Source organism: Mauremys reevesii, linkage group 3, assembly GCF_016161935.1.
Source record: "Mauremys reevesii isolate NIE-2019 linkage group 3, ASM1616193v1, whole genome shotgun sequence".
Lineage (NCBI taxonomy): Eukaryota > Metazoa > Chordata > Testudines > Geoemydidae > Mauremys > Mauremys reevesii.
Window position 1 is genome coordinate 150,929,613 of NC_052625.1, and position 21,502 is coordinate 150,951,114.

A 21,502-nucleotide genomic window follows, 5' to 3' on the forward strand; every position below is an offset into this window, starting at 1 on the left:
AGAGAGGGAAGAAGTTGTGTGGACTCATGGAGAGGCGGGAGGCCTAGGAACCAGAAGGAGGTTGTGTTGTGTATAAGCTGTAAGCAAGTACCAAAGGCCTTAGAGGTAGGAAGTAGCCCAGAGAAACAGTACCTTGTCTAAAGGAAGAGACCTTGTTCTTTAATATGGTGTCCTTGAGTCAGAACCCAGAACAGATGATGGGCCTGTGCTCTATCAGCTCCTAAGGAAACAAGTCCAAGGGAAGGAATATGGAGCCCTTGGTGGGGCTGAGGAATAGCCCAAGAGGGGGCTGAAGACTGTGGTGTGTGTGTGTGTGTGTTAGCATAGCTTGTTAACTCTTTAGCTGGACCTTGTTTCCCCAGGTGACTGAACTGTATGTGGCTTGGCTGAAGGGTAGAGCTATGGAAGACCCACTGAGAGGCAGATGGCCAGTAGGAGGTGCCAGAGATGAGGATTCTTTGTAGTGTTGCACCCAGACACAAGGAGGTGCCATGGTGGTGAGTACATTACGCTACCTTGCACCTATCCTTGCATGTCTCCTCATGTGCCATTGCTGTCTGGCGGTCACTTCCAACTGCTGTGGAATGTTTGGGCCCCAGCATTCCATCTGAGAGCTCTCCAGGAAGGGAGAGGGAAAGGCTAGCACAGTGTGTTCCTGGTTCACTCAATAGTGTGGGGGCATGGGTTTTATTTGGACAATCAGGAGTTGGGATAAATGTGAGAGCATGAGCCATCTAGCAGTAGGGTAGCCTCCCGCATGGCTGGGGACTGGTCATCCTCCACCTTGCAGTTCTGGCCTGGGTTCTCTGCTCTGGGTTCTCTGCTCTATCTGAACCTCTGCATTATCTGATGCCCTTCCTTGTTCCCCAGCATGCTGCAAAGGGCATGTATATCATGCTGGGGATAAGGAAGGGATTTAGATAACATGGAGAATTCAGATAATGGGGTTTTAGATAAATGGGAGTATACTGTAATATCTTGGATTGTAGGCTCTTTGTGGTGGGGATCATACTTGTTCTGTTTGTATAATAACTCAGATTGTGTTCCCTTCTATTTTATTAGACAATAGGTCAAATTCATTGTAACACCTGGGCCAAATGTATTTGTGGTAATTATTATATACTTAATAAACATCTGGATTTCACTACTTTACTCATTGTGATTATAACCTTCATTTACAAGTAGTCCTACTGACTTCTAGAATTGCAGTGTTCCAGGACCTATCTCTATGCTTAACTTGTATAATCATAATATTACAAATAGCATGTGAACCAAGTCTATTAAAAGTGTAATTAACCCATAATAAAGTACCTCAAAGGGATGTTCTTACTCCTAGTTTAGGTGAACATGTAATAGTAACATATCATGCTGAATATGTGTAAAGGGATAGAGCTTTCTCTCTGCACTTTAACTCAGTTACAGGTGGTAACAGGTGAGACTGCACTCTGATCACTAATGCCAGTCAGTTCACCTAGAGAAAGCTGATTAGAGTAACTGAAGTTAATTATCTAAAGAACTAACTGGCCCATCAGCTCAAGTCTGATTTAAAAGGGCACAGGAAGGAAGTGATGAGGGGAGAGAGGAGCAGGGTCAGGGGCCAGAACCTGTTTTTACAGATTTTGGAGAGGGGAGGCCTCTGCTCCTCTCAGGCACTCCCCAGGCTGAAAGTGCAGGGATGCTGTATATAGTGTTACTGCATAGGACTGTAAAGATGATGTTGGAGGAAACCAATAAATGGCAGTGTGGCTACACAACCAATGGAGTTGGGGTGGTTTCTCTGGTGCTTGAAGGCAGGAATAGAATGCATCCTATTACACATCCTTTCTAATATTTCTTGCATCAAGTTTTTTTCCTGGTACTTACTCCTTCTCTCCCTTGCCCACCCAACTATCTTTTGTGGGATGTTCACAAGTCAAAGATGTAGGAAGCATAAACACGTGGTAAGATACCACAAAACTACTTTGATACAATGCCATGTCACTCCATATTAATAAATAACCACAACTTCCAAGTTTGTCCCAATGACTCTGCTCAACTCAACCTGGCAATCCAAGTTGACAGGCAGGATTATTAGGCATTGCATTCTGCAGCAGAATGACTTTTCTACTGAATAAATTGGCCTATGACAGCTCTACCTTCTGTGGTTTTCTGAGGGATGTGCACCTTGGAAGGATATGTTTGACAAAAGCCATTTTTCACTCACTTGTGAAGCTGAAACTGGAACCTTCTTAAACTTGAGTGACTGCTTCAATTGTTGAGCTGCAGAAGCTCCATTAGATATCAATAGCAGTAGCCACCCAGACTTTTCAAACTTCCACATAGAAAATAATAGGCAGAAATATAAGTTTCCATGCAAATGGTATATTTTTCTTTTTAAACTATTTTTTAGAACTAATTTTTCAGGCTGGCACCTAAATTGCAACTGCAGATCCTGCATTTGTGTAAAGTGGAAGCATGTGCACATCGTGTTCATGCTATTTTGTAAATATATATTCATGCATCTATGTATCACAGTCTTTCCAACTATCAAAACTCTGTTAGTGTACTTAGTGAAACATTTCTTAAAATTGTAGGAACATCACAAAGCTCACAAAAATGGCTTCCCCATTTGATTCCACCATACTTTATGGCCTACACAGTCTACAGAGAGCCAGTAACATTAGGATGAAATAAACCCAGCAACCATTTCTCATTCAATCTGCAACAGTTGTTTCAGTGACAGGTGTCAGGAATCCATCTCTGATTGAGTTTTAATGAATACTCCTATTCACTGTAATCACATCAAAAGCGTTCCTGCTGATGGAGATATGGTTTAATTATTCTCATCTTTAATTCCAATCTCTCTTCTGATGACCTTTCATTTCTCGATAGTCTTTTTTAAAATTGCAGAATTTTATTCTGGTCTCACACTAGGGGGCAGATTTGTACTACAGCTAATCCATCAATCGGCAGTTTTTTCTCAAGGACAAAATAATCACATTGCTTATTTGAGAAGTTTTTAAATTCCTACGGACAGCTGCATTTTTTAAATTAAACCATTTTTGAAATAAATATTCTTATCAAAGAATGAATCCCACTCAGTAGGACTGAATTCTCATAAGAATTTCTGAATGGCTTAGCTATTCAGTCAAATAACAAGCCAAACCCAAAGTTAATCTGAGTGATTCATATTGAGTTTCCCTCCACCTTTTTTTCCACTGTTTATAAAGTGTTCAGTCCAACTACTGCAAAACTACTTGATGCTGGACAATTTTATAATTTGCTTATCAATGCAAACATTACATGTTTCATTAAGGCTTGTTTTCTTTAACAGCTTAGCATAAAGAGTTGAAAGTTTGTATTCACACTGCAAACTTGCACAATCTCTTCAAATAAATAACTTGTCATTAATGAAAATTTCACCCACTTTAAAAACACACAACTTTATTCTCTTTACCTGATGTTCTATAAACTATATCTGTTTAGGTTAAATTACAGTCCACTTTTTTATTCATTTACTGCCTGTATAGCTCACTAGCAAACTCAGACCAATAACATAACTTGATTTACTTTTAATACTCCTTCTTTACAGTGCCCTCTTTTTATTGTTTTATAACTTTTATATTCATGCCAGCATTACCAAAGGTAACTTCCTCATTTTTCTGTAAGACTCACAGTATTGGTAGAAAAAAATTATTATTTGCATTGTGGCTGGGCCCTACTGTGTTTTGTCTGCCCCAAAAACTTTACAATGTAAGGTCCTGATTCAGGAAACCACTTAAGTCTGTACTGGTGTCTCATTGAAGTCAATGGGATGTAAGCATGCATTTAAATGTTCCCCTGAATTGGAATTTAAGAACAGAGTTTAATTGTGTTTAGTGGCACTAGAGTTTTTGCTTGAACTTTCTAAATAAATAATGCAGCCTGAGGCAGACACCATGCACTTAAAATTTAAGCCCAAATGGATTGTTTCTTATGACTTTGCCAATCTTCAAACAGGGTCTTATAATGGGAAATGTCAGGCAACCTTAACTTAGCTAGTAGTGCTGCATATATCAAGAGTCTATGGTGATCTTTGTTCCATTAAAGGAACTGAAATTTGAATCTCTTAATACCAGCAAATGTTGGTCCCACTACAATTTCAGGAATAGTATAAAGGCGAAATTCTACCCTCACACATCTCCCTTTCCTTTAAATGGGAGATTAACATATATTTGACATACATAGCGCTTACCCATAGCATGTGTATAAATAACAGTGTAGACAGTGAGGCACTGCTTAGGCAAGTAAAGATGCACTTGAACCCTGTGGATAGGTACCCACGTGTCTCTCTATGTGCCAAAGCAGTGCCTTCCCCTTCTACACTATTCTTTTTTAGCAGTGTAGTGTCCCATTGTAAGAGCGTTTCAGTGCCGCAGCAGGGAGCTGCTGGAGCCTTTTTCCTGTTACTTCCCTGCTTACAGAGCCTTTCACTAATGTCAAGTATCAGAGGGGTAGCCGTGTTAGTCTGGATCTGTAAAAGCAACAAAGAATCCTGTGGCACCTTATAGACTAACAGACGTTTTGCAGCATGAGCTTTCGTGGGTGAATACCCACTTCTTCGGATGCAAGTGAATACCCACTTCTTGCATCCGAAGAAGTGGGTATTCACCCACGAAAGCTCATGCTGCAAAACGTCTGTTAGTCTATAAGGTGCCACAGGATTCTTTGTTGCTTTCACTAATGTGTATTGCTACACACTGCTACGTGGATACAGCTTGCTTCTCCCTGAGGCATGTAGCTACACATAGCGTATGCTGTTGTCAGTGGTGTGCAGTGTAGATGTACCCAAAATAGGTGGTGCTTACATATCAGAGACAAAGCATCAGAAAGACCAAAAACCCTGTTGCTAAAATGCTTGAAAATTTTTATGTTTAAGATGGTGACTTGTCTTTAGTTCTTGTTTTTATTAATTGAAATATCAGTTCAAATCAAAGATACATATTATCTATTACTTCTATCTTCAAGTTGGTCATGTTAATGGTTAAATAACAAGAATGCATTAATTATGCGAGACATTTATTCAATGCAGTCCTTACTTCTACTGGTAAATTTAATTTGTGCCGGCCTTATTCACTGAATCCAGAGCTCTCTGAATCACAAAAATACACATAGTTTTGTTGTACACTGTACATCCCACATCTAAACCTAAATCAAAATATTCCATAAGACATTTTCTAGAGACTACCCAATGATAAAGTCCAACTGACAAACATTCTGTATATGCTATTTGTTAACTTGCACATGAAGAAGTCTTTCTGGATGTGAAAGGATTTTTATTCTACACACTTTCAAAAATGTTGGAAAAGTGTCCAATCTCCTTTCTTTGACTCTGGAGTTCATTAGCCAACTATAATGTTCAGAAACTTTTGGAAAAGTGTGGCAGAGGCTATGGGAAGAGCATTCTTTTTTCTGTCAATTGTGTTAAAATAGTACTACTATGCCATAAACTTATCAGAAGTCTTTTTAATTTTGAAGTTCAATACAGTGAAAAAATGGAAACTACCGCTTAAACAATAAATATTTAATTACCTTCTTATTAGTTATATGCATACTCTACATAGCCCAAAGACTGGCAGTCATGTGCACATTTAACAGTTGTATTAATTGAGATTCTTGGATACCTAGAAATAAGAAACATAATAGTGAAATATTTACAGAATTTTGTTACAATTTATATCTATCAGATTCCCTACAGATTCCCTGATCTAGTGGCAATAGATTATATACTTTATGAAAAGCAGAAGAGCACAGCTAATATGGGAAGTCTAGTTTTTTCTAAAGCTCAGTGTAACTAACCTGTGGATTTTTAGGAGAAATCATTAACAAACTTAGTCTAGTACTCAGTTCACATTCTAAAGGCTACTTTCTCAGTGAAAATGTCTAGTACTGTATTGCAGTAGAACCTCAGAGTTACGAACACCAAAGTTACAAACTGATCAGCTAACCACACACCTCATTTGGAACTGGAAGTATGTAATTAGGCAGCAGCAGAGAGTCTGCCCTCCTCCCCCAAAGGTAAGTACAGTACTATTAAAGTAAACTACTAAAAAAAGGGAAAGCAGCATTTTTCTTCAAAGCTGTATTAAGCCAATGTTCAGTTGTAAACTTTTAAAAGAACAACTGTAATGTTTTGTTGAGAGTTACAAACACCGTGGGAATGGAAGTTGTTTGTAACTCTGAGGTTCTACAGTATCTTAAAACAAAAGCATAGACTGAACAGGGCCGCCCAGAGGGGTGGGATGGGGGGCAAGTGGGGCAATTTGCCCCAGGCCCCGCAGGGCCCCCCCCCTGAGAATATAGTATTCTATAGTATTGCAACTTTTTTTTATGGATGGAGCCTCTGAAATTGCTTTTCCCCAGTCCCCCTGATTCCCCTGGATGGCCCTGAGACTGAAGAGTGCTTTCCCTGTGCAATATAGGTATGCACAATGTCAATGCAGGTTTGGTTTGCTGCAGATGGATGACCATCTACTTTTATTTTGCTACATACTTATTCCTACACTAATGGCCAAAGTCTGTTTGCCTTAGCCATCTAGTCAATGAGGGCACTAACCATTGTGTTATGGTGCTGATATAAATGGATAGTCATTATCTTGAGTCGTCTTTGGGCTCAGAAGTTGTCTGTTTTTAAATGCTAGTATCCCAATTTTGCTGTCTTTGGTCAGGTGGCAAACAAATCATATAACTGGTTATTCAAGATCTAGGGTCACAAATTGTATATAATCCAAATACACACTGAAGCTTCTTTTGAAGGTTGCTATATCAGTAGGTGGTGCTATATAATCATTCAGTAAGTATGGGATAGCACAAAATACTAATAACACATACAGGTAATATGAAAACCAATAAGAATAACTTTACTACAACAAAATCTTAAAAATAAAGTAGTAGTAAAAGTCACTCATACAATTGTCTAATGGTACTTCACCATGGGATTTATTCGTGAATGTTGCATTCGAGTAATGCCCTTGTAATGGGATGCTAGTAATCATTTTCTGTGGTTTCTTTACTCTGAAAAGTACCTTTGTGTTTTAGTAGCTTTGCTTGTTGCAAATTTGGCACTTCTGAATGTGAGGGACAAGGGGGGCAGGGAGGGTTATTATGGCTAAGCACTGTTAGGTTCCACCTACTAATCTTCCAGTGCAGTAAAGTTCTGTCTTACAACTAGAAATGGGCCTCAACCAAGACTCTGGAGATTAATAACTCCAAACCCTGAGAGCGTTAGGACTTCTGCATATGGCCCTCATCTTTATAATGGCACAAGCAAAAACCCTGGAATCAGTTGTTGTTGCATTTTAGGCTGACTAAGGTCCAAATATTGCCATCTGAGTATCTCTCTACTAATAATACTACAGTCCTTCAGACTTTCTTTAGCAAAGACTATTCAGTTTACCAGTTTCTCTGGTGGCTCTTGTGAGTAAATATCTATCAGACATGAGCCTACAATGGACCAATCCTACAGTCCTTATTCAGGCATAACTCAAAACCCAGTGGCTTAGCCTATGAATAAAGGATCTATTCATCTATTCTGCCCTTAGCTACAGAGGTGTGTAACTCTCATTGGTTCACCCTTAACTGAGAGCAAATTCAGGCCTAAAATGTTTTGGGCACTTTAAAATTAAGCATTTGTTTTATTTTAAAATATGAGCCTAAATAAAAATATTAGAGTTTTATTGTATTTGTTATTGAAAATTGAGTTTTCTATTTTTAAAATGTTTACTCACATTAGGGACTCTTGTTTCCACCATACATCATCATCCTTTCTGCTATTCCCAGCTAATGAATGCAAAGCTGAACTGGGTTCATGAGGGGCTAAGACATTGTTTCCCCACACATCCCTGAAGATAAAGCAGAGAAAGTAAAAGAGACTGTCATTTTTAAAAATCATTTCCATGGTGCCTCTCTCTGTTAGGGAACTCTTCTCTTTAGTGGGGCTATTTAGGGTAAACGCAGTTAAGGGAGACCCAGGTAATAGGATCCATTGGCTCTGTTGTATAGTGCCAAGGAACAGAGAGGGGATGACAGTCTGCAGACCAACTCAAGGAACAGGTTCTCCACATGTGTGACCCTTGCTTCCTTAGATCCAGGAAATCCAGCCTGTTGTGTGTGTGACTGGATAGGCAACCCTCAATGGAATGATTCAGGAGAAAGGTTTTCCAACCTTTAAACTCTTTATTTGTGACATTAATATATGTGAACAGAAGATATAATTCTTTAAGTTATACAGATGTCTATCCTTGTTAGCATTAACCTAATAAATTCACATTTCCACACAAGTCTAATGAACATTTTTGCACCCTTTAATCTTCTCTTGTTGGCTTTACTAAGCAAAGGATCTAATCCTGTGTTAAGAGAATGGAAAGTTTGATAGAAAACACCAAAAGCAAAACCAGTCACACATGAGTGAAAGCTACATTATGTCCCTCAATGCTCAGGCATGTTGGAACATTTTGTTAATTGCTCCAGTGAGAATTTTGTGTGAGGGCTGAAATTCATCCCTTTTTACAGCATCAGATCACTGAAGTCCCAATTTAGGCCCTATATGGAGTGTTTAGGTGGTTTAGGCTCTATATGGAGGATTTAGGAGGTATATAGTTCTTTACTGTGGTCCCCTCATAAAGAGCAAGTTTCACCTATGGCAAGCAGGTATTTTGACTCATTGTACTATAATGTTGCATTTTTCTGATTCCATACCATGGGCATGGCATATGTCTGAGTAAAAAAGAAAGCACCACTGCATTAGCAAATCCCTGTCTGCTGTTAGACATAAGCCTTTCTGAGACACGATTATGTTTATTCTGGCTTTTTTTCCCCATACCAAATGTGATGTAATCTTCCTCATAAAGATCTGACATAAATAGGGGTAGGAAGTGACTCATTAAACTTTTCAAAGATAATCAGGGTGCTTTCAGGCATTTTTATTCTACACTATATTCTTCCTTATTTACATTGGCTTCAGCTGACACACACATGGCCACAGGGCTAGTTCATGTCAGATAACCAAAGCTTAAGATCAAGCAGCTGAGCTCAGTTAAAATTTGGAGGGGAATGTTATTAGCTAGACTAGGGGTTCTCAACCTTTTTCTTTCTGAGGCCCCCCTCCCAACATGCTATTAAAAACTGTTTTTCTGCATATAAAAGCCGGGGCCAGCATTAGGAGGGAGCAAGTAGGTCAATTGCCCAGGGCCGCACACCATAGTGGGCCTCCTGAGGCTAAGTTGCTCAGGTTTTGGCTTCAGCCCCAGGTGGCAGGGCTCAGGGCCCCAGCAGGTCTAATGCTAGCCCTGCTTGGCAGACCCCCTGAAGCCTGCTGGCAGACCCTGGTTGAGAACCACTGAGCTAGACTAAATGTGTTTACTCCAAACATACATTTTTGGAATATTATTTTTAGATTAAATTAAGAGTGATATCCAATCTACTTAATTTTGCAGCAATGAATGGTAAATTAATACCTTTTTTGCTTTTTATTCTATTACTTCTATGATATCTTACAATAATAAAATATCAGTGTTTAAGATACATTACCAACCTCTAAAATTCCCATAGAAACTTGAATCTACACTTTGTACAGCTTTCCCAAACAAAGCAGTAAATTCAGGAAATGAGTAATTCTACTCAGCAAGACAACTATCTTATCAGATTGAAGAATAATATATTAAAAACAATATATAAATATAGCTTTGGTAGAGTGGTTTATAGGAGACCCTGGCTCAACAGCAATCCAAGGCTTCTGCTATTGCAAACCTTTAGAAACTGGATAGATTCTTTACACCAGTGTTTGTCAGCTTATCCAAGGAGAGTTACAACCAGGGCTAAAAAAACCAACAGATCTCATTCCTCTGCTAGCTTGATGGGGTGAAGGTGCTGAAGAAGAAACAGGAACATATTGTGCCCCAAGAATGAAATGAAAGTGGGAAAGCCCATAATTAGAAAATTAGGATACCTGCTTAAAAGAAAAGCTCAAGATTATGAACCAAGAACATCTGGTTACAAAGATATTATATAGACTACAATATTTGCTACAAGTGGTGTCTTTAGATCTTGCAGGATACATTCATAATAAAGGTTGTGGGTGCCAAATTTTTAATGGGCATTAAAAATGTATTTGGGCACAAGTACATGATGGTTTTAATGCAAAAATCAGTGAGACAGAACAGTATACAATGTATCAGTATAATGGTACAGATGTAACACTGGTTAACTACTGGTGTATTCAGCAAATTTTTGTATGAATATTTATGTAAACCTATGTAAAATAAACAAATAAGTTTCAGTTTTTAGTTGAGGCAGTTTTATATGAAGGTAAGAATACAGGTGTTTGTGGTATGTATTATGTTTGCTGCATCATTATTTTACCTTAATAGGTACACAAGTAGGTATAATTTGACATCTTTCTATTTGTACTATAATAAAATTTTAGTTTGAGGCATCATGGTTTGTCTTTTTCTTGCATTTAACAAGTAGCTCATTGGCTGAAGCCCAGTGTTCCATAACTCATCTTGGGTCTTGACAGTCTAACCTGAGCTGTGTTCTGTTCATATATACAATTTCTCATATCCATACTGCTTATAAAAAGATTGTGGGACTTCTTCTTATGAGCAATAATACGGTGATGCATTTCCATGCTGCATCTCTTTAATATTGGTGAAGGCTGGAGGAAGTTTGATTTCATTTTATTGCAATTATTGGGGTATAGAACAAAGTTGTTTACTTTCCATAATTCTCTTCATGATGGTGGGTAGGTGGTAGAACAGGCATTCTGGAGAGTCTACCCTATACCCTCTCTTCTATTGTGTCTTGGTTTGGCTTGCCTTTCTTCCCTTATACCTTATACCTTATACCTGTTTCCGCACTATGGAAGCTGCATAGAGAATGACAATTTAATTTACCTTTTTAAGATTGCTGTTCAGACTTGTGCTCAATCTGTTCTGGTGTGGAGGTAATTTCATACACTGGTATTTATAAAACTTTGATCTTTGAAGACAGTATTGTTGGAGAAGTTTTCAAATTATTAAATGGGATAGGGAAATTTCAAGCCCAATTTTATTAATGAGTTTCTAAATATTTAAGGTATATTTGACCCATATTAATTTGTAATGTGTTTTATTCTTTGTGGGATATTTAAAGGGTATAGACTTTAGCATTTTCAGAAGGTTGGATTTTTTTGTGCACAAGCAAACTGTGTGCATACTGTCTACTATGTAGTTTAGGTGGGCAGCTTGATGATGATTGGGAAAGCTAGTTCTCTTTGTACTTTTCTAAACCATATAGGAACTTCTGTTTTGTTCTATATTTTTCTTTATGAAATTAACATGGAAATATAAGATAGTTGTTCCTATCTGGGAATATGATATGGGGGCTGGAAGAGCAAGAAGAATTCTGGAAGGACCTTCATTCTAATGGTCAGGATTAATGGCAGAATTGATCATTTAAATATTTTTTTAAAATTTGTGCAAATAGTTTGAGGTGGGTTTATTATTTCTCAAATTATTTATGTTTAGGTGTATTATTATTCTTATTCCATGCTATGGAAAGCCCTCTCCAATCTGTCTACAAGACTGGAGATCCCAAATACCAGAGGCTGAGTGTCTTTTTATTTATTATCATGGGCCCATGGCTTTTGTGTGATGTTTATTTTGTTGCTAGAGAAACAGGGCTGGCTCTGGCTTTTTTGCTGCCCCAAGCCCACGTGCGCACACACACGCACACAAAAAACCCTGCCAGCCGGCTGGAGCAGAGCGAATCCCTGGTCATCCCCTTGTTTCTGGTGCAGGGGAGGCCTACCAAACTCAGTGTTTCCTTTGTGGAGTGGGCTGCTCCTGTTGGCCTCCACTCCAGACCTGTCCGTCCCCCGACTCGCCATTGGAAGGCAGCTCTACTACAGTTAGCTGGCAGGCAGCCTGCTTGTTCACAAGAGAAACTAGAGTATCGGGATTTCTGCAGCAGAAAGTAACTCAGGAGCTGCATCCCCTTCTGCTCCTCCCTGCATCCAGCTTTTTATCTATAAACAGAGTGCCAACCTGTCAGCTGACCAGGATGAGGGTGGTCTACCCTAGTGGCCAGAGTGGGCAGCAGGCCTAGTGGCTACGATCAGAGCTGTAGTCAGTCATTTGGAGCCAAAGTCTTGGGTAAAACCAGGAGGCAGAAACTAGGAACTAGAGACAAGGATCGGTCTGGAGTCAGGAGTCTAGTGTCAAAACTGAAGGGCAGGAACTAGATACAATAGCCACAGGGTCAGGGCCAGATTATGACATTCTGAGGCCCTAAACTGTCAAGTGTAAGAGGCCCCATACTATTTAAAAAAAAAATACATTTTTTTTCACAGAAAGGACATTGAATATATAAACATGAAAGCTTTATTGTTTGCATATATACAAAGGAGAAGTTGTAAAAATAGAATAATACTCTTCATTTTCAGCAGCCCTCTCTGTAATGATGACATCATGACAGAAATATATTTTAGACAAATTTTTTTGAATTAATTGCATACATAAGTAAAGTAGAAGTAAACAATACAATATAAAAATTACTGTAAATAATACAGTTTACTAGAAGAGTTCTCAGGAATTTTTTCTTCTCTGCTGGGGCATCTAAATTGTGGAATTCCTTGTCTGAAAATGCAATGAGACTCTTTGAGGATATAAGATGGCAATTGAGGATATAGGATGCGGATAATCCTCAAGCTTAAAGCTCACTTATTAGTTATATTGATATGAATTATACCCAAGTAATAAGCAAGCCATCAGAAAATTGGATGCGGGTTGTATTTTTCCAGTAATTTGATTTGTTTTGTTTTTATTGAAGGTTATGCTGAATTACCTAACATTGGTACTAAAATTAGTAGCAGGAAGTTTTTATTGAAACCAGTAAAAAATAATTTTTTACATTATAAATATTGAGATTTATATACATCTATACAACAACAAATTTATTAACATATATATGCTAAAAACCTGTGCTATTTTACCATGATATTTCTGTGAAAGTTAGTGCTATTTTGTCTATGTTCCTACAGGAAAACAAGAGAGGATATATACTTTTTTTTACACCATGAATAAGGAAAATTATCCTTCATTTCATATGAATAAATGAAAAAATGTTTGTATTTCCCTAACCAAATTAATCAAAGTTTATCCAGATAATATATTTACAAATGTTTATTCCAATTTAATTTTCACTATGAAACAATGAATTGTTGGGATTTCTTTTTTGCCATGCTATAAAAATACAATGCATTATGCATATGATATCTGATGTATAAGTCTATATAAGAATTTTTACATAGCATACTACCTATAATAAAATATTATCTTGCGTGCTCCAAACCTGAAGAGCAGAAAATCCCAGTGTTTTTTTTCTAGGCAGACATCTCACTTTGCATTCACTTCTCTATCCTCTGTCTTCCCAGGACCATTAATTAATCTTGAGTAAACACCTTGGACACACAGACAACAAGCTATATGTGTGAAACAGAGAGAAACAATATACCAGAAAAGAAGACTGGTAATCTCTAGACAGGCATTGAGAAAGTGAGAAAAACTAATCTATATTCAAGCAAATATAATGAATGTTATAGGCGTTACTAGCCTATAAATCATATATGCTCATAGTTTGAAATAACTTGTTCACCAAGTACTCAGAATATTTATATATATATGTATATCTTCCTTCACTTCTCTCAAAACCCTCTATTTATCCTTTCATCAGCACTCTCTGATATTTACTGTGAAGGTTCCCAAAACAGACGGAGGGAAGGCAACACAAATTTATCCTCCTGAAGATCCACTAGACCCAAGTCCATAAGACAACCACCTGCAAATTCAGTCATGTGAAGCATGGATAGCGCATGAAGCAGAAATCGGTGTGTGCACTAAAATACACATATGTACAGTTCAAAAGAAGAAAGAACACACTAACATACGAGTATGAGCTTGGCAGGATTACTTCACGATACTGCTGCCTTTGGCCTCATATTTTTCCCCATTTTATCAGCAGTGAGATTATTTATTTATTTAAATAAGTTATGAAGGCACTGTCAGAATTTTACCAGTAGCAGCTGGCCATCAAAACTCTGCCTTAGGAGCCTGATAGCAGACATACTCGTAGAAATACTAATTTTACAAGTCTAATTTAACATTTTTTTCCCTCAGCCCTGGCCTCCCACCTGTCAATAATGAACAATTAGTGAAGGGTAAGGGTAGCCAGATGTGTGTTTTTGTCATATTTGAACAAAAATGTCTATATTTAGAGAGAATCTTTATTTATCAACCGGTTCTTATACAATTTGAAATGGAGTCAGTTTTTTCTCTTTTAGAGGTCCCTCATATTGCAAGGCCTTAAGCTGTAGTATAGTTATTTTATACATTAATCCAGCACTGCAAGGGGTCAAGCCATAATCGATGGGTGCTAGAGCTGAGGGTCAAAGCAGAGGTCAGGAGCAGGGTAACAGGCAAGGAAGGGTTCAAGGCAAGGGCAGGACAGAGGTAAGGCTAGAGCAATAGGAACACGGTAAGGCAGGGGCAGGCATAGTGGTGGGCATGAGCGTTAAGAAGTCAGTGAGCTGAGGGCCCTGATTCCAGACACCACCCAGGGTTGGCTCACATGTTAGGGCAGTCCCAGGCTCTCCAGGGCCTGCCGTTGTTGCCCAGGCATGTAAAATGGGCTCTGACCTGAAAACGCCTCCCAAATACAGTATCTGTCCTTGCTCAATTTAAGTCTGGAAAGTTCCAGCCATGTGAAGGACGTCTGGGGCTGGCATTTGTTTGCCCTGCTTGTCAGTCAACTGTGTAATCCAGCCCCCAGAGGCTGTTTGTGTCTCTCAGGCACAAGGAAAACAGGCAAATCTCAGTTTCAATTCCAGTCTCTAGTTCTGTGCTGCTGTCTGTGGGAGCAGCTTGGAGCTGCTTCCCTGAAGCCTCTTATCTGAGAAAGGAGCTACATTATAATCTGCAAAGGCAGCAGTTGTTTCCTTTGTTTAGTTGCATATTTTAGTCTATACTAGCTAAAAAGATTGTGGGGATTGCTCCTACTGCAGTTGGGACACCTCCTATTTGCTCTGTTCCCAAGTGTGGCAGGATGCAAAGCACTCACATGAGCATGGGCAAATGGACAGGGAGTTAATTTCTTGCCAAAGACCCTACACCTGTTGCACAGAAAAAAACAAAACCCAAACAAATGGAATACTTTGAGCTTACAACACTTGTACAATACATTTCACACGCAACTGCTCCCCCAGAGAATGGTTGTAACTACAGCTGGCTGGGAATTTTCAGATGAAACAGGATTTCATTGGAAAATGCTGATTTGTTGAATCCAAAAAGGTTTTGTGGAAACTTATTGGGTTCCTAGAATATCCAACAAACCACAGGCAGGTTTCCATCTGAACCCTGCTGCTTTTCCTGCCACCTAGTGTGGTGGGTTTCTGAGGAGCCCAGGCTCTGTTGCTCTGGGACAGTCCCACCATGTGTAGACTGCTTGAGACCAGGGACTTCAGGGCTTCCAGATTCTAAGCTGCCATCTAATAAGGGTTTGGCTTCCAGGGAGCTTGGAAGCTCTGGGACTCTCAGGGCTTTCAGGCTCTTTGCCACGGAGCTGGGCTTCCAGGGTCAATTTTGTTTTGAAAGTTTCAAAATGAACTGTTTCAATTATTTTGAAATGTTTATTTTTTGGTTTTCCCTTCTGTGGGAAATTCTGTATTTCCTCCCCCCAATTTTGGAATTTGGAACAAATTTCCTCCCCCCAATTTTGGAATTTTCTGCAGAAGGGAAATTCTGACTTCTGACCAGCTCTAATTACAACTCCTGGGATGAGATCTTTAGCTCAGGCCTCCCTGAAGCAAGGAAGTCTACAATAGTCTCTCTCCCCAATGTAGACAAGAAACCACAATAACTGCAGCGGTAGTGGTTCACTGGCTTTAAATTGTATATATAGGCTTTTTTATGGGGCTCATTACTGTAATCTATGAGCACCTCATTTATTAATGACTCATTACGTCCAGTCAGGTCCTCAGAGCTAACTGGAAACCTTATAACTTTATAAGGGATGGAAAACAGAAAGTAGAATGCCACAGCTTGTAGATGAAGGGCTACTTTGGAGGCTCTTTTACCTTATGTGAAAGCCATAGGTGCTGGAAGTAGGAGTGCTGGGGGGTGCGGCCGCACCCCGGCTTAAAGTCGTTTCCATCATATACAAGGTTTACAGTTTTGTTCAATGGCTTTCAGCACCCCCACTATACAAATTGTTCAAGCACCCTGGTGAAAGCCTCTGTTTTTGTTACAAATGGGGAGAATAAACCTCAAATCCAGTGAAGACTTGAAGCTCAAATTCTTGTGCTAAAGAATTTTTGTTGCTACTTGACTGGTTGGACCTTTTCATAACAGCATGCAGAGTGGGCCAAACAGATTCCACAACGGAATGTAATTTATCACAAGAGGTTGTCTATTTAGGTTCTTATATTGCTCTCATCATTGATGCATTTGTACTCCAGCCATGGTATTTCAGAGTATGCTGACTGAACCTTTCATTGTCTGGTGTGGTTTCCTTGCTACTCTAAGCTTTTCCTTTTTTCACCCTTCTTCCTTTTCCCACCCTTTTACTATGGAAGAGCAGTAGCTGCTGCTGGAACCTGGAGGAACACTCAGGGATGGCTCTTGTGAGAGATACTGGCAGCCCTCTCCTGTCCTGCCCTACTCAACCTCCATCTCCCAGCCCCGCCTCCCACTGACTGGGTAAGGGGGGCACAATTGAAAAAGTTTGGCGATTACTGATTTAGGGGATGTTTTTGTGATAAAAGGGGGGAAGTATAATTGAAATAAATGAGAAAATTATGTTCTCAACTTTCTAGAAAGCATTCTTTAAGGTTGAGAAAGCAAACTGTCCTTAATGAAACAAAATATGTGGAAAACATGGCAAAAGGATTTAGTGCCTGCTGCAGAGAGATGGGTAAGGAAGCAAGACTGGTCAGAAGGAAGTTTACTGGTTGCTGAAGAAATGTCATGCTTAAGCTAGTGAATAGTACAATAGAGTAAAATTAGAGATCCAATAACTGTGGAGAAAAATATATGAAGCTTACATTTCCTGAATTTTGAGTATCATTTAAAAGGTGTATTTCAAGAGATTCTTGAGACTTTTCTTTAGACAGGTAGGCCCAGATTTTTAAAGGTTTTTAGGCCTTGCAATGCTGAATGGAGCAGTACCTACAATGACTTAAGCAGCTATGACACATTTTCAAAAGTGACATAGGCTCTTAGGATCTGAAGTATCAGTGTATATAATTCTTGCTATATACAGTTCTGGTCACCCATTCCCAAGAAAGAGGAGTTCAAACTGGAACAGGTGCAGAGAAGGGCTACTAGCATGATCGGGGATGGAATGCAGAGGCTAGCTTATGAGAGGAGACTAAAAGAATTTGGCTCATTTATCCTAGCAAAATGAAGGCTGAGAGGGGATAGGATTACTCTCTGCAAATACTCCAGGGTGGCAAACACCTGGGAAGGAGAAGAGCTATTTAATCTAAAGGACAGTGCTGGCACAATATGGGTATAAACTGGCTATGAATAAATTTAGGCTGGAAACTAGAAGAAGGCTTCTAACTATCCGAGGAGTGAAGCTCTGGAACAGCCTTCTAATAGAAGTCGTGGGGGGCAAAAAACCTAGCTAGTTTTTAAGACGGACCTTCAAAAATTTATGAATGGGATTATATGACTGGGTTGCCTGCTATACCGGGCCTGGACTCCGTGACCCAAGAGGTCCCTGCTAGTCCTATGTTCTGAAGTGTATTCCTCAGTATGCAATGAGGCACTCAGGTACACAGTTCCCTATTTGCTCTTATTTCTGCTTCAAACCAGGGGTGATTTGCTAGACATTCAGCAGTGGTCTTGTTAATGCGGAATCAGATTCCTCTGCATTCCTGGTCCTGCTCACCATTTTTTACCTTGTTCTTATACCCATAACACTGCAGTCTTGCACTGTGCGGGATCAACTTTGTTTGTTGATGGAGAATCTCCCAGCAATCAGTCTAGCTCAGTTTCCATAGTATGCCTAGGAGTGAAACCTAATTTACAAGGATCAAGGACTTCTAAGCACTTCAGATACTGCCGGGACTGCCTTCTCAATAAAGTTGCCCAAAAGGGACAGGTTGGAGACCAATCAAGTTAGTGAGCTTGTCAAAGTCATGCATGTTTATGTTTTGGTTCAGATGGGTTCTCTGAGCAACATCACACTAGAAAAGCTAGAGATGTACTAAGAGGATGATTACTCATTTCCTTTTTTTTCTTAGGAGTACACAATAGATAATAAGAATTCAATAGCTTTAGACTATTGATACAAAAATGGGATTGGTTCATTATCTCCTATCCTCATCTGTTGATCGGAGCCAAATTCTTCTCTGGATAAGCCTTGCATGTTTTATTGAAGTCAAAGGGAGATGCATACAGAGAACTCCAGCCCCAAGACATTATAATTTTTTCTGTTATCCTAATCACTGCGGGAGTAGATGCTTTATATAGACGATACTTTCCAAACAATATTTTTTTAAAAGATACAAACCTCCTACTGTTTGCAAAACAGGAGTAGTTTTATGTTTTATGGCTTTAGTGCCAAAGTATACAGAAGGAACATATGCTAATATGGAAAAGTAAGGGCAATATAATGGGTTCTGGAGCAATAAAAGGTTTTATTTCCTATTTTCTTTTATATTTGTTGATACTAATTTTAAATTCTCCTAGCCTTTCTCTAGGCAATAAAAAACCCCAATGCTACCTCTAGCCTTTCCTGTAAATTGCACTTTGAGCACTGTGTTCCAGATAGTATTGCTTTAAAAGGACCGTGTTGTGGAAGATACTTTTCACTTTTGTAAACCACTGACAAGTCATACATATACATGCCATTGAAGGCAACTACAATTTAATTCCTTTCACTAGTGCTTCCCAGACTGTTAAATAGGAAGTAGCAAGAAATACTTAAGCAGAATCCTCTCCCTAACCATACAAAAAATGTAAAATAGGACGATACAGTGGTAAATGGAAAACAGAGGGCCCAATGTTTGTAGAACAGTTTGACAGATTCACAAGTTAATGTACATACACTCCTCCCTTCTTTATACTTAAACCAATTCTGTGTCTCTCTGATACTTCGTGGAGATTATATTCTTGAATTTATTGCACAGAATAGAATCAAGCAAAAGGCCAAATTCTGGCCTAGTGCATAAATGCCCCCACAAATATGAAAGTATTTCTGTATTCTGGATACCCTCTTCATCCTTCTCATCCTTACAGAGTCTCTCCTCTGCCTTGTCAACACACACAGCTTATTCTTGGAAAGAGCACAAACAGCCTATGCAGAGGTATATGCATAGAGTACTTTTGTATCCTTTGGAGTGCACCTCTGACTCCTGTCTGAAGGGAGTTTTCAGGGAGCCAAGACGCTTTCTCCAAACTGGGGAGGACCCAACCCTTGCTGGGGGCAGGTTTTTAGGAAGGTTCTTACCTAGGTTGATTTGCAAGAACTTAGCCTAGATATTTTTTAACATGAACTTTTGATAGGCATATTAATGTATAATCCCTCTTCACTTAAAGGCTACTATGAGAAAACTAATATTCATGTACTATAAATAATCAGATATCTAAAAAGAGATTTGTGACCCAAATTCTGCCCTTGCATATACCTTGAGTAAATCCACTGAAGCTAATGAACTAATCAAATGATTAAACTAAACATTTCTCCCCAGGAATTGAACCACAGCAGAATCAGGCACATAGGGAACTTTTACATGTAGCCGGTGCAGTGAATGGCAGCTTACGTAAAGGTGCCTGCACTAGCTGTACTCTACCTAACTTGGTAAAAATAGAAATGAGGACACTGTGGTGCAGGCTTCAGTGACGGCTGCACAAGTGAGTACGTAGCTCCGTGGCTGAGAGGCAGGCAGGCAGGCTTGTGTAGCTGGTGTTGAGACCTGTGCTGTGGTGTCCTCGCTTCTATATTTAGCAAGCTTAGCTAGAGTACAGCTAGGGTATGTTTATACAAGTGGCCATTCACACCCCCAGCCACAACATAGACATATCCATAAGTGTTGAAGTGAATTTAGGCTCATCCAACAAAATCTGTTATACAGTAGCCTTATGATGTCAGATGGTGATCTCAAATATCTGAAACAAAGCAGGCGGGGGTGGGTCAGCATTTGAATGGAAGCATCCAAAGAAAACCCAGGTGATGTCAGAATGCAGCATTGGTGCTGCAGTACTTGGTACAATTCTCTTTGAATTAATACTGAACAAAAACTCCAGCGTGTTGATAGGTGGCACTGTGCTAATGGAGGTGCTGCCTTTTGGATGAGAAGTAAAGCCACGGTCCTGGTCGCTTGTGGACATGAAAGAGACCTGTTTGCAAGAATAGCAGTGCTAATCTTGGTAGTCTAGTCAAATTCCAATTTTGGTAATTCATTCAGATGATCTAAAATATTCTACTGCATTTGGACAAAATTATTCTTCCCTTTCTCTGATATACAGTGTTAAAAGTGCACTAAAATTGCCATGTTTCACCCCAGAGGTTGCTGCATTTTACTTGTGGATGAATCATTCATTGTTGTGCTGGAAGGTGTTGATGGCTGCCAAAAAGTGTGTCTTCGATCTGTGAGTAATCACAGAACTCAAAGAAGCTGATGGATTGTTAGCCACCTTTCATTTCAAGCTAAATGGAGGAAGAAATTAAGTTCCCTTATGGAGTAAGATATCTGAAACAATAGAAGCCACTGGAGCACATGGGATGAACTGAACAAGATGCCACTCAGAATGACAGGGGTTTCCCTGGAACTGACTGAAAATGCAGGTGCTGGGGCATAGATGCATGGAGCTATATTTCTCTGTGTGTGAGAAGCAGAAGGGAACCAGACAGTGAGCAGACAGCAAGGGAAGCAGTGTGATTGTGGCCTTTGGAGGAAACCAACAGAGGTGCTTTTGGGCAGCGTACTGGGTGGAAAGGCAGGCTTGGAAATTGTGAGCAAGGAAACTGCTGACTGTTTGTTCCAACTATCAGGGCCGGCTCTAGGTTTTTTGCTGCCCCAAGCAAAACATTTTTTGCTGCTCCCCTCTCCCCGTTGGGGGGCTTTTACACGTTTGCACTTTGCAATGTTTTGTTTTGTTTTTTGACTGGGTGTGGTACTGATGCAGCATTGGGCAATGACTGCATCTGAATCTGCTTGAGTCGGATGTATCTGCCTGAATTTCTTGTTGAGACAAAGGAGCTGAAAAGCCCCCTGGGCCACTAGAACACCTCAGTAATTTGTGCCGCCTGTAATATGTGCAGAGGGGAAATACAGAATAGAGAGTGAAATTTCAAGAGGCTTAAATCACTGCTTGCTTTGCTGCCCTGGTGTCGCATCTGGGTCTCTTGAAGGAAGGCTACAGGGTTGTGCAGCCATGATTGGAGGCTAAGTGAGAGCCCTCAGAAGGGGACAGTTATCTCTTGAGACAGCCCTTGGCTTTCC

General features: G+C 39.6%; 2 protein-coding genes across 7 annotated transcripts in view; one reads left to right on the plus strand and one right to left on the minus strand.

Annotated features, from left to right (window-relative positions):
* Positions 1-588, minus strand: part of SENP6 (SUMO specific peptidase 6) — a 191,784-nt gene extending 191,196 nt beyond the window's left edge. The window contains exon 1 of one of the 2 annotated variants that reach the window (XM_039529204.1): positions 516-588. The gene's annotated coding sequence lies outside the window, so the exon portion shown is untranslated. The remainder of the gene's footprint in view (positions 1-515) is intronic. The other variant, XM_039529203.1, reaches the window with a different exon arrangement.
* FILIP1 (filamin A interacting protein 1) overlaps positions 1-21,502 on the plus strand; it is a 193,116-nt gene that overhangs the window by 12,268 nt on the left and 159,346 nt on the right. For 3 of the 5 annotated variants that reach the window (XM_039529196.1, XM_039529194.1, XM_039529195.1), the window contains exons 2-4: positions 13,430-13,550; positions 13,729-13,882; positions 16,630-16,748. Coding sequence is in view for 1 of the 5 variants with exons in the window: in XM_039529199.1 (XP_039385133.1) it covers positions 492-497 (6 nt within the window). In the remaining 4 variants the exon portion in view is untranslated. Of the gene's footprint in view, positions 1-362; positions 498-13,429; positions 13,551-13,728; positions 13,883-16,629; positions 16,749-21,502 lie in introns of those variants that run through there. The other 2 variants (XM_039529199.1, XM_039529198.1) reach the window with 2 other exon arrangements.